The sequence below is a fragment of the Cebus imitator genome, unplaced genomic scaffold (assembly GCF_001604975.1).
Source record: "Cebus imitator isolate Cc_AM_T3 unplaced genomic scaffold, Cebus_imitator-1.0 Scaffold526, whole genome shotgun sequence".
In the NCBI taxonomy this organism is placed as follows: domain Eukaryota; kingdom Metazoa; phylum Chordata; class Mammalia; order Primates; family Cebidae; genus Cebus; species Cebus imitator.
Window position 1 is genome coordinate 1,161,176 of NW_016107841.1, and position 15,509 is coordinate 1,176,684.

At 42.1% G+C, this 15,509-nt stretch overlaps 1 protein-coding gene across 5 annotated transcripts in view; it reads left to right on the plus strand.

The window, feature by feature from the left end:
- The window catches only part of GPAT4 (glycerol-3-phosphate acyltransferase 4), a 38,472-nt gene that overhangs the window by 1,672 nt on the left and 21,291 nt on the right, over positions 1-15,509 (plus strand). For 3 of the 5 annotated variants that reach the window (XM_017514541.2, XM_017514542.2, XM_037733455.1), the window contains exon 2: positions 12,017-13,028. The exons of 1 other annotated variant lie outside the window; for it this stretch is intronic. In XM_017514541.2, coding sequence (XP_017370030.1) covers positions 12,864-13,028 — 165 coding nt within the window. In that variant the 5' untranslated portion in view covers positions 12,017-12,863. Of the gene's footprint in view, positions 1-12,016; positions 13,029-14,024; positions 14,049-15,509 lie in introns of those variants that run through there. One more of the 5 variants, XM_017514543.1, reaches the window with a different exon arrangement.

The following is a 15,509-nucleotide window of genomic DNA, read 5'->3' on the forward strand; positions in this document are numbered from 1 at the left end:
AAAAAAAAAAAAAAAAAAAAAAAAAAAAGACAGAGAAAGTAAAAGAGAAAGAGAGAAAAAGTAGAGAGAGAGAGAGAGAGAGAGAGAGTAAAAGTATTTTAGATCTGGATGAGAACATCCAGAACACTCTGAGAACATCTGGAATGCTCTGTCCCATGTTTTCATTTTTTCTGAGCCCTTGCAGGTCAGAGAAGTTCAGTGACTTGTCCAGAGCCCCAGGTTGAAGGTGGAAATCCCACTTCTCCCTCCAGGCTGTCTTCCACAGACCGCTGCTTGCCTTCGGGTTCCCCTTTAGGAAAGAGAAATGTGTAGGAGGGCTGTGGATGAAGACACTTACATCCATGAAGGGTTTGGGTGGGCGAACGTGGGCTTTTCCACCAAATTCCAGAATTTAAGAGAACTAGGGAATATGCCTTAAATTATTTCTTAAAAATAGATTTGGGACAGACGAGAAGTTCTGATCATAGATTTTAGGGAACATGGTAAAATTTTGACCTCAGAAGCGGTATACCAGTTGGAGAATAAGAACAAGCTATAAAAGATCTAGATAACAGTCGCAGCTATTTAAGAAAGAGTTACTAAGGGAAACCAGAATGACTTCAGTTTACTCTTTTTCTGAGAGAACAACAGCATCCTCAGAAAGCCTTTCATACCATTAACAGATGCGAATCTGGGCTGCTTGGACTATGGGTTAGACTTTCTTAGAAAGCTATAATATGCATTTCCTAACAAAATGTATGCTATTAAATTTTCTTATCTCAACAAAGACTGGTAGATTGTTCCTCAATCTTCCTACCCTTAAAATGGGGATATTCTCCCTCTCCAAGGAACACTGGGAACGAGCAAGTCCTCATGTTAGGGTTCTTTGAGTTTTCATGGAAGCTTAGGTTATTTATATGATGACATCGTTGTCAATTGCTTTCAGAATGGACTTTTCTTTTGTGAATTTGACCTAAATACAATAGTTGCCATGCCTGTCCAGTTTATGGAAGTACCACTGCAGTAGCAGCATTTGTGTGTCTTGGTAAATCATTACCCCTAAAAATGGAAGAGGGAGGAGGAAGGAGGAGGAGGAGACTGTGTTGTGTGTGTTTATTTTGTGTTTGGTGTAAGGAGTGCTGGGGCTAGTCTGTCCGGAGGCTAGCCTACCTTGCTAAGTGGTTTCTGCTAAAGAAAAACCCACTTTCTTATGTGTTCTTGTCACCAAAAGTTAGCTTTTTTAAAAAAACAAAACAAAACAAAACCCTCTTAGCTATGTGGAGATTATTTGGCCTTGGTTAAACATGAACTGTACTGCAGAATTGTTTGTTCAGGTAAAGCAGAGCCTCATTATGGCATGTCATTTACTTCCTACTGTGTCATGGTGCTCATGGGGAAAACTTCGTGGAATATCATCCGTTCCGTGTATCACTAAACCATGTAATAGTGTATACTATGACTAAGGTTTTTTAAGAGAATAGAATTTCAGAGTTAGAAGGAGCCTTCTAAGTGCTTAGCGTTTTCCCTAAGTCCTTTAATATCCTCTTTCACCTTTAAAACACATACAGACAAGTGCACGTGCCACATAAACACAGAGGCTCACCTAGGGCTCTCTTCATTTGGCCTCATGTAATAATTCTTAGTATGTTTGGATACCATCTCCAGTTAATTTGTAAGCTGAAGATTTGCAGTAATAGAAAAGTGCTTTGTAAAACAGGAGTGTAGTATGTTTGCGCTTGACATTTTTTTATTTTGCGCAGAGGGTCTCGATCTGTGCCCAGGCTGGAGTGCAGTGGCATGGTGAAGGTTCACTGCACTCTCAACCTCCCTGGCTCAAACAATCCTTCTACCTCAGACTCCTGAAGGGTTGGGATTACAGGCATGAGCCACCACGTTCAAGAAAAGCTGAATGATTTTTTTTTCTTTTTTGAGACAGAGTCTTACTATGTCACAGCTCAGGATTGATCTCAGCTCACTGCAACCTCTACCTCCTGAGCTCAGATTATCACCCTGCCTCAGCCTTCTGAGGAGGTGGGATTACAGACATGCGCCACCATACCCAGTTAATTTTTGTATTTTTAGTAGAAATGGGATTTCACCATGTTGGCCAGGCTGGTCTCGAACTCCTGACCTCAGGTGATGGACCGGCTCAGCCTCCCAAAGTGCTGGGATTACAGGCGTGAGGCACTGTACCCAGCCAAAGCTGAATGATTTATTCAAGGACACGTAGATCAGATAGTAGAGTTGTGCCTGGAACCTAAGAGTAGTCCTGGTTCCAGATCTAAGCCCTTTCAGCTGTACCATTTTCTTCACCTTAGAGAAATAGGCAGGGAAATATATACATACACACACACACACACACGCACGTATGCATATATCTTTCTTTCTTTGCCAGTTGAAGGTATATTATTTTTAGAGTTTCCTTTAAAAATTTTTAATCAGTGCTGTCCCTTAGAAATACTATATGTGCTGTGTACACAATTTAAAATTTTATATTAATGTTTTTTTAAAAAGCACAAAGAAATAGATTGTGTTGATTTAGTCATTCCACAGGAGACAGTGAGTGTGTGTGTGTGTGTGTGTGTGTGTGTGTGTTTGTCTCAAAACATCACATTGTACCCTGTAAATATGTAAAATTATTAGTATCAATTTTTTAAAAATTGACAGGCAGTAATTTTACATATTTATAGTATATATGTAATATTTGCATATATGGATAGAATGTGTAATGATAAAATCAGAGTATTTAGGTTATCCAGCACCTGAAACATAAATCATTTCTTTTTCTTTTTTTTTTTTTTTTTTTTTTTATTTCTTTTGAGACGGAGTCTTGCTCTATTGCCCAGGCTTGAGTACAGTCGTGTGATCTTGGCTCACTACAAACTCTGCCTCCCGGGTTCAAGCAGTTCTGTGCCTTAGCCTCCCGAGTAGCTAGGATTACAGGCACCCACCACCATGCCCGGCTAATTTTTTGTATTTTGAGTAGAGATGGGGTTTCAGTGATCTTGAACTCCTGACCTCATGATCCACCCGCCTTGGCCTCCCAAAGCGCTAGGATTGCGGGTGTGAGCCACTGTACCTAACACATCTTTTCTTTGTGTTGGGAACATTTCAAATCTTCTGTTTTAAAATACACATGAAATCGGCCAGATGTGGTGGCTCGTGCCTGTAATCCCAGCACTTTGGGAGGCCGTGGTGGGTGGATCACTTGAGGTCAGGAGTTTGAAATCAGCCTGGCCAACATGATGAAACCCCTTTTCTACTAAAAATACAAAAAAAAAAAAACCCAAAAGACAAAAATCTAGCCCGGTTCCATGGCCTATGCCTGTAATCCCAGGTACAAGGGAGGCTGAGGCACGAGAATCGCTTGAACCCAGCAGGCAGATATTGCAGTGAGCAGAGATTGCGCCACGGCACTCCAGCCTGGGCCACAGAGTGACACTCTGTCTTAAAAAGAAAAAAAAAAAGCATATCTATATATACACATATATACACACACACACATATATATATACATACATACAAGAAATTGTTAACTATAGTCATCCTGTTTTGCCATTGGATACTGGAATGCATTGTTCCATCCAAGTTTTTTTTTCCTATTCGTTAACCACCCTTCCCGGCGTCTGATATCTATTCTACTGTCTACCTCCATGAGATCCTTTTTTGCTCTTACAAGTGAAACTCAATTTAAATTTTTTAAAAATTTATAAAGTAAAAAGAAACAGGTGAAAATAATTTTAACAATATATTTTATTTAACCTAGTTTATCCAAAATATTACTTCGATAAGTAATCAATATAAACATTATTAATGGGTTATTTTACATGCACTATTTTCCTACTAAGTCATGGAACTCTAGTGTGTATTTTACATGCACAGCACAGTTCAAGTGCTCCAAGGTCACACATGGCAAGTAGTTGCTCTGTTGGACTGCAGAGAATCACTGTCAGTGGAACATAAAGATGAAGGAACGTTTTATTTTGCTTAGTAATGTTCAGGTCTGAGGTTAGAGTTTGCGGTTGTGGTCGTTGGCTTTTTCTTTGATGTTTTAGTGATTTTCTCTGCACAATTACATGTATTTTGAATTTGCAGAGACATGAACAAAAAAGTCTGATGTCACAAATTTGTGCGTTTGTGATGAAAAGCTTTCCTTTTTTAAAGACAGGGTCTTGCTGTGTTGCTCAGGCTGGAGTGCAGTGGCACTATCATGGCTCACTGCAGCCTCAGCCTCCTGGGTTCAAGCGATCCTCCTGCCTAAGTCTCCCACATAGCTGGGATTACAGGAATGCACCACCATGCCTGGCAAATTTTTATATTTTTAGTAGAAGTGGGATTTCTCCTTTTTAGCCAGGCTGGTGTTGAACTCCTGTCCTCAAATGATCCTCCCACTCAGCCTTCCGGAGTGTTGGGATTACAGGCGTAAGCCACTGTACCTGGCCAATGATATGTCTAAATTTAAAAGACTGACCGTATCAAGTATTGGTGAAGATGTGGAACAAGTGGGACTTCCCTCTGTTGCTAGTGGGAATACAAAATGGTACAACACATTTAGAGAACTGTTTTACAAAAGCGGAAACACATACTTACCTTAGAATTTGTCATTCCACTCCTAGGTATTTACCCAAGAGAAATGAAGTATATGTCCATACAAAGACTTGCTAACTATAGTTGACTATAGGTAGTAGCTTTATTGTCATAGCCCCAAGCTGGAACAACCTTAGTGTCCGTCAGTAGGGGAATGGATGAAGAAACTGTGGTATATCCATATACTGGAATACACCTTGGCAATCAAGAGGAAGAAGCTTGACACATACAGTAATGTGGATGGTTTTCAAAATCATTAGGCAGAGTGAAGTAAACTGGCTAAGAAGATTTTTTTAAACAAGAAAAAGGCAAGGAAGCTGCTTCTAATTACATACACAGTACTCACATGTCAACTGGTATTGAAATTGAGCCATCAGAGCAGTGTTCAGGTCATATAATGAATTGTCTTGGGTTTTAAAGCTCCAGCAAATCAAATTGTCCTCATCAAAATATCCGTCCTTTTTTGGTTTTGTTTTCTGTTTTTTGTTTTGCCAGCTTCAAGAGATGGTTCCGTTGCTTTGGGGTGAACTTGGTACCAGTGCCATGTTACTTATCCAGTTCTAACTCAAGAGTTTTGGAGGCCATAATGATCTTACATAAGACCAAGGCCCTGAACCCAACCATGTTCTGTCTTCCCTGTGAGTCAAGTTATCCTTTGGCAGGTTGGATCCTGGCTTTGTCTTGGGTGATTTATTTTTATCCAGGATGATGCCAGCTGTGTGTGTTATGGGTTTTCAGCACTTCAGGTTTACATCAACCAAGTCGCTCTGAGAGCTATCCTGTCTCTTTGGAAACATCTGTGCACTTTCCCCACTAAGCAGCAGCATCCTGTTCGAGCAAATTTCTTAGACTCTACTAGTCCCGATACACTCGACACTAAATTCAGCCTAGCACACATTTCCTCGTGTCTGTGTGTGCGTGTTTGTTTACATCATAGACATCACAGTTGGGGCATTTGGTAGGCCTGTGTTCTGGCAGTAAACGAGGAGAAATGAATGGCTTTTCTCTGAATTGCAACCCACCCCAAAGCACGTGAGGAGTCAGCCTGGGGAGCAGGAAATGCACTAGACTGGGCATCAGAGGGGAGTTGTATTCCTGCCTCTGTTACCAGCCAGTTTTATAACTTGTCCCAGTCATTGAACCCTTCCAGGGCTCAGTTATTCAAGCCATAAAATGAAGAAGTTGGACTAGAATTCTGAAAGGGTAACTAATAAAGTTGTGATTTGTCATCATTTTATTTTTAATGCCTCCAGCTTTATGGTGATGATTAGCAGTAGATGCTTCTGTCTGTTGAGCATTTTGTGCCAAGCACTGCACTGATAGCTTGATAGGCATCACGTTCAGTCCTCACAACAATACCACAGGATCTGTATCATTCCCACTTTACAGATGAGAAAACAGAAGCATGATATGTTACTTTTTTGAGGTCAGACAGCCAGAAAGTAGGGAAGGCTGGTTTTGAATGTAGCTTGTCTGATTCCATGTATGTTTGACCATCATGCTTTACTGCTTCCCTGACATTCTGCAATTTTAAATAAAGACATAAGGACAAAAAACTTGTTTCAGGAAGGAATTTTAGAAATCTGGTCTAACTACCCTAATGTATCTGCCACTCTGCAGCATGCAGATGTAGGTAAAGGTCTCCCTACACAGCCTATTCTTTTCGAATCTTAGGTTCTTTTAAACATAGCTTTATTGAGATACAATTCACCTATTGCAAGTGTACAGTTCAGTGGGATTTATTATGTTCACAGATGTGTACAGTCATCAACATAGTTTTAGAACATTTTTATCACCTCAGAAGGAAACCTTTTAGCCATCAATCGCGTGTCTCCCCACTCTTGCCCGCTCTAAAGTAACGATAATCTACTTTCTGTCTGTGTAGGTTTGCCTCTTTTGTGTAAATGGAATCAATATGTGGTCTTGTTGATGAGTTTCATTTACTTAGTCTGATGTTTTGAAGATTCGTCCATGTCATAGCTTGTATCATTTCTTCATTTTTATGGCCAAAGATGCCATTGTATGGATGCACCATTTTGTTTATTCAGGCATCAGTTGATGGACATTTTGGTTGTTTCTGTCTTTTGGCTGTTCTGAGTAATGCCACTATAAGTATTCATGTGCGATTGTTTTGTGTAGACAGTTTGTCTTTCTCTTGGGTATATACCAAGGAGTGGAATTGTGAGGGATATGGTAACTTTGTTTACCATTCTCCCAGCTGCATTATCTTACATTCCCACCAGCAAAGCATGAGGGTTAGATTCTTAGTATTGAGCTAGAATTTATACCCCGTAACTACCAACCATAACACCAATTCCCTTGCGTCAGATGTCTCAAGCAAATCCGTTTTTTCTAGGTGACAGCCAGCCTGGTCTAGCCTTCTAACTGCTCTCCAGTACTGAAGGGCTTCCACCAGGTTTTATGTCCTGGGATGTTGTTCTAGATCCTCACCACCTCTTTTTTTTTTTTTTTTTTTTAATCCCCATTTCTTTTTTAAAGATGGGGTTTCCCCATGATGGCCAGGCTGGTCTTGAACTCCTGACCTCAGGTGATCCACCCACCTCGGCCTCCCAAAGTGCTAGGATTACAGGCATGAACCACCTCTCTTGTGAATGTGCTCCCTCTTTTTTTTTTTTTTAAGAGAACTAGATGCCTTTTACTTATGGGTGATTTGTGCTCAGAGATGGTTGTCTTCTTAGTTTCAGTTGTCCTTACTCAGTTAACTGTTAAGAACCCTTAACTCGGTAGTCTCAAATGGTTACACATTTGAATCGCTCGAGTGTCTTAAGAACAAATCTAGATTGTACCTGCAGAGATTCTAATTTCTTTAATCTGAACTGAGGCCCAGTGATGCAATTGAGTGTCCTGGGTAGAGAACCAGTGCAGCCTTTAGCAGCCAGGGGATGGCTCTGTCTGGGTCTCAGGGCCCACATGGCTTATGCCCCTGCCATCTGTGCATGGATAGCAGCTGTCCTGATTCAGATTTACTGTGAGAGTCCCAGTTTTTGCTCATGTGTTTGCACAGAGTGCCATATTGAAGCCTCAAGCATTTATGTTCCTGTTTTCTAGAGAGGTCCCGTTTGCCCCCAGTATTCTCTGCAGACACTGGCTGTGGCCGTGTTTTCCTCTGTGTCAGGCCATGTGCATTTTCTGGATAGGAAAGCATGCTCCAGCTATTTTAGGGGCTTGTAAACACCTTTACGCACAAGTGGTAGTTGAAAACCTCATTAGTGTAATGTCATTATTTCTTGGGGAATACCTTCAAATCCCCCTTCTCCTTCCTAGTGATGGGCTTAGATGAATAGTATTCCATTATATCCTCTTTTGGGGGACATTGATGTTTGTTTTGGTACTACAGACAATGGTGTAATCAGTAACCCAGTATATTATCACTTTGCTCGTGCTTTAGAATACAGGGTTTATACACTTTTGCGCTACTGACGTTTGGGGATGGACAGTTCCTCATTGTGGGAGCTGTCCTGTGCATTGTAAGATGTGCAGCTTCATCTGCCCTGCACGCTGCACTAGGTGCCAGTAGTGGCACTCCCGTCCTGAGTAGTGGCAGCCAAAAATTCCTGCAGATATTGCCAGATGTTCCCAAAGGAAGTAAAGAAATTATGCTTGGTTGGGAACCACTGGTCTGATTTATCCTTAGGATAAATTTCTAGAAGTGGAATTGCTGGATCTAAGGTTAAGTACGTTTCAAGTTTTGGTGGCAGTTGCTAAATTGTTCTTCATAGACGTTGAACCCATTTTACACTCCAACCAGCAGTATTTGAGGATGTTTTCTCATTCTTACCAGTACAGTGGTTTATCACAATTTCTTTGCCATCTCACTGTAGTTTCAATGTGAATTTCTCTGTTTTATCGGTAATCTTTTTATTGAACACTTACTGTTTGCCAGGTACATTGTGTTTCTTGTGGATTTTGTGTCCTACGTTGTAATGCCTCCCTCTCTAAGCCTTCTTGAAGTTTGGTACCTAGAACTGAAGACTGAGTTTCTTCTGATCCTAATGAAATGATAATATGTATCCTTCATTGAGATCTAACATGTAACAGGCATTGTGCTTGGTGTGCTCCAGAAATACATGCATTCTAAAAATACATGTGTGATCTAAGCATGTATTGATAAAGTGGCCTTTCTTTTACATTTTGAGTTGGCACAGGGCCTCTGTCTGCACATATTCTAGTAGTTATGGTCCCTGAGTTGGGATGTATCACAGAGAGCTGGCTGAAAAGTATGTGACTCTGCAATTAGGAGCGATAATAGTCCCTGCCCAGTACTTTGTGATTGGGTCAGAATTGGTGTAGATGCCTTGATTTAAATTAAGTTCTCTTCTTTTCCAGGAGTCTGTTTTCTTTGTCAACAGTCATCATAGTTTGAAATTATGACTTTTGTGTGCTTGTTTGTGGATGTGTGTCCTGAGGCCTGTCTCTTCACCACTGAACAACAGCTAACACCTGGTGTACCGTCTGGCACACACTGTGTGCCCAGTGAGTATTTATTGAATGAATGAACATCACTCCAAGAACTGAGGCCATTTGGAGACCTAAAGGCTCAGATTTGCCATTCCGTGGGTTGAAGAGTTAGGTTAGCTTAGTGATGGGCTCTGTTGCCTTCCTGGAATGGAGGCAGCTTCCTTCCTAAAGGCTCAGAACTGGCTGATTCTCTAGAATGTTTGGGCTATGGGGGAACTTTGGCCCTGATGATTCTGGGTGAGTTTGGCTGGAGTCCAGCTGTGGACGTTGAGAGAAAAAGTGAATATCCCTCTGAATGAATGGCTTCCCCAGCTCACACTCTTTAAGGGGCCATGCTTGTAACTAGAAATTCCGGTTTGATTCAGTTCTGATGTGAATAGTTTTCTGATTTTTCCAGACATCAAAGTCTGTATTAAGGGGACCTTACTTAAGCCACCAGTTATCTCTGGCTTTAATGATTTTTCAGTTTCTAAACACTGCCGGTTTGATAAACTCAGTTGGCTTGCTCTTTCCTCTACTTCTAAGAATTTGTGTGAGTATTGTTTAGTGTTGGCCAGATAACTTGTTAGGCCAGTTTGGTGTTCTCTGTCCTGGAGGCTGGCACTCAGAAAAAGGAACTCAGGGGGCGGGGTGGGGCGGGGTGGGTTGGGACCGGGAGGGCAGCAGGGGAGAGGTCACTGCCTCTGAGCAGAGGAAAGACCAGGAAGGTCATGAGTGCAGACTCTTCATAGAAGGGGCAAATAGTGAGTATTTTCAGCTCTGCAGGCCATGGTCTCTGTCACATCTTTGCTTTTTGCATCTCTTTAAAAGAGTCTAAGAATGTAAAAACTCGTGAGCCTTTGTGAAAGACTGTAGCCAGAGGTGGGTTGTGATTGGCCAACCCTTGAACTAGGTGAAGAAATTGGTTCATTGCAACATGTATTTACTGGTTTGGGGACATGAACCCAGAATAACCTTGGGAATTCCCAGTTGTGATCCTTGAAGGAGTGATCTACAATCTGGAAGAGGGTCAGAGTGACTCTGGTGTCGCTCACCTTGGGTCTGTGGAACTCAGTGTGACCCTTGCCAGTAGGACAGAGGCCCTTGCTGCCTCTTTCCCATGGCAGTGCTGTCCACGGGGAGTGGGAGACAGCAATAGAGGAGGAAAGGACAGGTTGCCTTGGACAGGCCTAGGGACTTTGGTAACTCAGGTTACCAAAACCTGAACCACCTCCAGAACACCGTTAGAAAACTGGCATGTACAAGTGTTTATAAAAATGAAAGAGCATGTCTCTACCTTGAATTCTGAGAACACCACCAAATTCTGATACTGGGGTCCAGATCCTGATGGTTTTCTCTAATCACAAGAAGTTCTGTAGAGCAGGCTGGCTTGAAGGAAGTGCTGCTTCATTTTTAGGCATGTAGTTTGGGAGATAGGAAGGAGTAGGGGTTACAGAGCAGGGGCCTGGAGATGGATGCACTTGTCCTGCTTCCTACTCTCTGCCACCCTGGGTGACGTCCTTAATCTTCTCAGCCTCAGCGTCCTCGCCTATAGATCCGGATGACAATGACTCCACCGTACAGCCGTCATGAGGATCACGTGAGGGTGGTATATGTGAAATGCTCTTTAGTGCAATGCTTGGCATGTTGTAAGCACTCAGTCAATGTTAGCAATAGCAATGACAGTATGAAGTGGAAGGAAACGTAAGAAGTGGCCGTCAGAGCTAGGAACTAGGGTTCCTGACCCAGTGCCACTGAATAGCATGTCCTTGTAGAGTAGAGCATTTTGTTCTCAGAAGTGTGTGAATGTCATGGAGCCATACAGAGGAACTGGGTCTGTGTCTACCTGTCTCAGCTTCCTGATGTGTAAAGTGGAAATCGTATAGATTGATGGGCTGGGGATAACCAAACAAGGTAACGAGAAGAGCCTTGAGTTCTCAGATTTTAAGGCAAAGTCAGTACTTGCTCATTTGTTCAATTTCTTAAACTTCTAAGTGTTTGGAAGAGGCTGAAGGTGATTGGTATGAAGCCAAAATGTTTGCCCAAGAGTTTTGGTAGGGTACCCCAAGTTCAGGGATTTGGAATGAGCGATGTAAAATTGGAATACTTCTGTGAGGTATTTGAAATAGTGGAATTTCAAAATGAGTGGCCAATGTGGGGGGAGGCTGGAGGAGTTTAATCTCTGTGGAAAATGTGACAAGATCTTGCAAATTTAAAAATGTGTATTTTTTCTTCCTCTGCAATTCCATTTCTAGGAATTTACCCTGAAAATCTATTTGCTAAGCTCATTTTGTATACTAAGTCATGCATGTCACCTGGTTATTCCTTACAGCATTATTTATACAAAAAAAGTAGAAATGTCAACGTTTAGCCTTGGGAGACTGGTCAACTAAATCATGGCACATTCTTAAGTTGAAAACTGTGCGCCTGGAGAATGAGGGAGCTCTGTGAGTACTGATGGGACATTCTTCTAAGATATGTTAAGTTAAAAACAAAAAGCAAGGTGAAGAATAATCCATCATTGTTGTTGCCAGGCCTGGGGGCCAGTGATGATGGAAAACCACTGTGATTTTCTTGGAGAAACATAGGATGTCTTGGGAAGAATACAAAGGTGGTTACAACCTTTGGTTGCATCTGTGCAGAACCACTCTGAGTACCTGGGGGGCAGGTAGGAGGGAGGTGTACTTTCCATAGCACACCCTTTTTGTCTTTGAAATGTGTCTTCTATGCATGTATTTTCTATTCAGAAAGTTTGACCACAGATCATATCATTTGGGTTGAAAACTGTGAAACCCCTGTGTTTCCCTCCCATATCCATGTCTGCCACCTGTTGGCTCTGCCTGGTCTCTTTGACCTTGATGACTTGAGAAGCAGGCATTGACCACACCGGCAGTTTTAGGCTCACGCTGAAACAGTCCCCCTGGCCCCGAGCATGTTGACATTTCGCCTCTTGATTTGTGTGACTGACAATGTTTCTGTTTCCCTCTCCCAGCTTTGGCAGCATGTAAGCAGCTGTTTGCCAAGAACCCAGGCTACTGCTAAGAAAGAGCCTTAGGGAGAAGAGCGTCCAGGGGAAACCAATGCCAGATGCATCTGGAATTACACTCAGCGCTTGCAGCATGAGACATTGTATGCCATCGTCTCTTTCCTGCTGGCAAAGACTGTAGCTCTCCAGGTGGGGAGGGTCCTGGGAGCTGTGAGCACCAGGAGCCTTGCCAGGGAGGATGGGGCCAGATATGAACTCTCTACAATGAACACGTTTTTCAGCTTATGAAGGAATTTTAAATAAAACAATTATTTAATTTCCACATATTCAAGTTCAAAAGCCTTCTGTGTGCAGTGCCAGTAGTTTCCCCTCCATAGGCGTTATCAGGAGTTTTCTGGCACCAAGTTGAACTCTTCCTGGTACTTCTGGCAGTGACAGATCCACAGGACAGATTTATCTGTTGAATGCTCTTGGGCAGGAAAACCACGTAAGACCTCTGGAAGCAGCATCAGGACAGCAGAGCAGAGCTCCCACCCTCACTGTTCACTTGCACAGAAACTCTGTCTGGACTTGGATGCTTTTACTGAAGACCCATCGAGCTTCATTTATTTCCAGAGTCCCTCCATTCCGGAGAGACCTGGTGTTTGCAGCTGCCTCCTGTGGCCCTGTTTTCCTGTCATTCTCCTCCCAGGCCTTCTGTTCAGGCGGTTGAAGGGCGTTGAGTTTGGAATGGGGTTTGCTGTTCTTCGGGAATTTGCTTCCTTTCCCTGGCTGGTGCTGTTGGGAAGGACCATCTGAAGTCTGCAGTTTGTTCTTGGGGAGGCAGGTGCTGGCCTGGCCCGGATCCTCCACCATGTTCCTGTTGCTGCCTTTTGATAGCCTGATTGTCAACCTTCTGGGCATCTCCCTGACTGTCCTCTTCACCCTCCTTCTCGTTTTCATCATAGTGCCAGCCATTTTTGGAGTCTCCTTTGGTATCCGCAAACTCTACATGAAAACACTGTTAAAAATATTTGCGGTAAGTTGTGCTGTTACAAAAGGTTGCTTCACAGCGGAGAGAGGAAGTGCTTTTAGCAAAAAGAGTTGTTCTTACGGGACTGTTGTTATCTCTTTGTTAGACAGGGAGAAAGTTGGGAGAATGGGAAGTGGGTTTTTGACTAAAAAGAATAACTAAATGTGTACTTTTGAAAGGTACTTGTGTGTTGGATTCATGCTGAGCAGAGGGACCTATACCCGTGACTACACATACTGCCTGTTCATTTCAAAGAGAATGGGGCTTAGAATGAAAGAAAAGCACTGCCAATCTCTGTTTCTTCTTACATAACAGATGTCATAGCTCGAAGCTGCTGCAGGCATCTTCCCTCACTGAGAAGCCTGGGAGAGGCTCTTCTCTCCAGGCATTCATTCTAAGTAGGTCCTTGCATTTCACACTAAAAGAATGGACAGAAAAGGGCATTTGAATTGTTTTATTTTCTTAAAGATAGAAGCGAAAGATACATTTCTGAACATATGTCAAAATTTACCTGACCATTGAATTATACCAGACTGGTTACATTGTAAGGAAATGGGTGAGAGGGATGCTTTTGAAAGTTGATCTCGCCCACAGGACTTAAATACCTCAGCACAGGTTTGGTGATTTAATTGTAACGTCTGTTTTTAGTAGTCACCAAATCTTTAGGGATTCATGTATAATTTGAGAAGTGCGCTTATAGTGGTAAAAATAATACAGCATTATTTGTTCATCTTGTATCTTTCTTTTTCTTTTTTTTTTTTTTTGAGAGGGAGTCTTGCTCTGTTGCCCAGGTTGGCGTGCAGTGGCATGATCTCAGCTCACTGCAACCTCTGCCTCTGGGGTTCAAGTAATACACCTACCTCAGCCTCCTAAGTAGCTGGAATTACAAGTGCCCGCTACCACAACTGGCTAATTGTTTTGTATTTTTAGTAGAGACAGGGTTTCACCATGTTGGCCAGTCTGGTCTCAAACTCCTGACCTCAAGTGATCTGCCCACCTCAGCCTCCCAAAGTGCTGGGATTACAGGTGTGAGTCACTGTACCCAGCCCATATTGTGTCTTTTGGTTTTGAGAGTAACTTTTATCATTTTTCTTTGGTTCCTTATAATTCTGTGGTAGACAGGTATTTTATCAACCTGCATTTTATTTATATCTACATTTTATCAGTGAAGAAAAAGACTCAGATTAAGTGAGCTATACGAAATGTTACATTATAGTGGGAAATATTTTTATGTTTGTCGTTGAATCTTGGGTTTTATCTTTTTCGGTACTTACTATGCCTGTAAGCATGTGTTTTTTTCCTACATTTAAGAAAACAGAGGAGAAATTGACAACATAAACTTAATCATTTTAGAGTGAACAGTTCAGTGGTGTTTATTCACGTTGTTTTTTGTCCAGTTCACCACATTTTCATCAGTCCCACACTCATTAAGCATTCACTCCCCATTCCTCCCTCCCCGCCAGCCCCTGGCAACTGCACCTGCATCTGTCTCTGAATTTACCTATTCTGCATATTTCATGTGAATGGAATTATACCAAATATGCCCTTTTGTGTCTGGCTTCTTTCACTCAGCATAACATTTTCAAGGTTCATCAGCAGCATAGCACATGTCACTACTTCTCTTCTGTGTGTTTGTGGGTGGGGGGCTGAATTGTATTTTACGTAATTTGCTTATCCTTTCATCCATTGATGGACAAGGATGGGCTGTTTCCACCTTCTTTGGCTATTTTGAATAGTGCTGCTACGTGTACATGCATTTGTTGGAGTACCTGTCTTTAAGAACTGATCTTTGAGCATTGCTTAGGATGGACTTGGGGTTATCTGTATCTGGGTCCTTGCTACTCAGAGTGTGGTCTGGAGAGCCGCCACGAGTGTCAACGAGCAGCTGGTTAGAAATGGCCATTGCAGGCCCACCCCAGACCTATTGAGTTAGACTCTGCACAGGTGAGTCAGATGCGTACTAACGTGTGAGGAGTAGTGATCTAGTCAGTCTTTGGACTGGCTGTTTTTCTAATGTATTTATTTTAATTAATCAGGAAATGTAGTTTTCATATATTTTAGTCCAAGAAAATCTTGAGCAGCACACAGGATTCCTGTGGATGATACAACTTACTACCTGTGCCCTTTTACCACCATGAAAACATCTACCAGGAGAGAATTAGTAGAAAAGCTGATAAACTTGGGACACAGTCAGTGGTGTCTAGCTTTCGTTTGTTTGTAAGCAGGTGGTTAATTCATGGGCCTATGGAAATTGTAATTATTAAAATGCAGAATTAAGAGTTATGAGCCTAGAGTTCTCTTGTAGTAGTTAAACTTTCAGCTGGATGACTTTGGGTGGGACGAAAGGCCTAGAATTTATGTACATTCCTTACCCCATTTTGAAAATGTCCCCCAAATTAATGCTTTAAAGCTTGTAGCCAAATAAATCCTTTGTATTGTGACTATTTTTTAAAATGTACATTCTTATGACTTTTTTTTTTTTTTTTT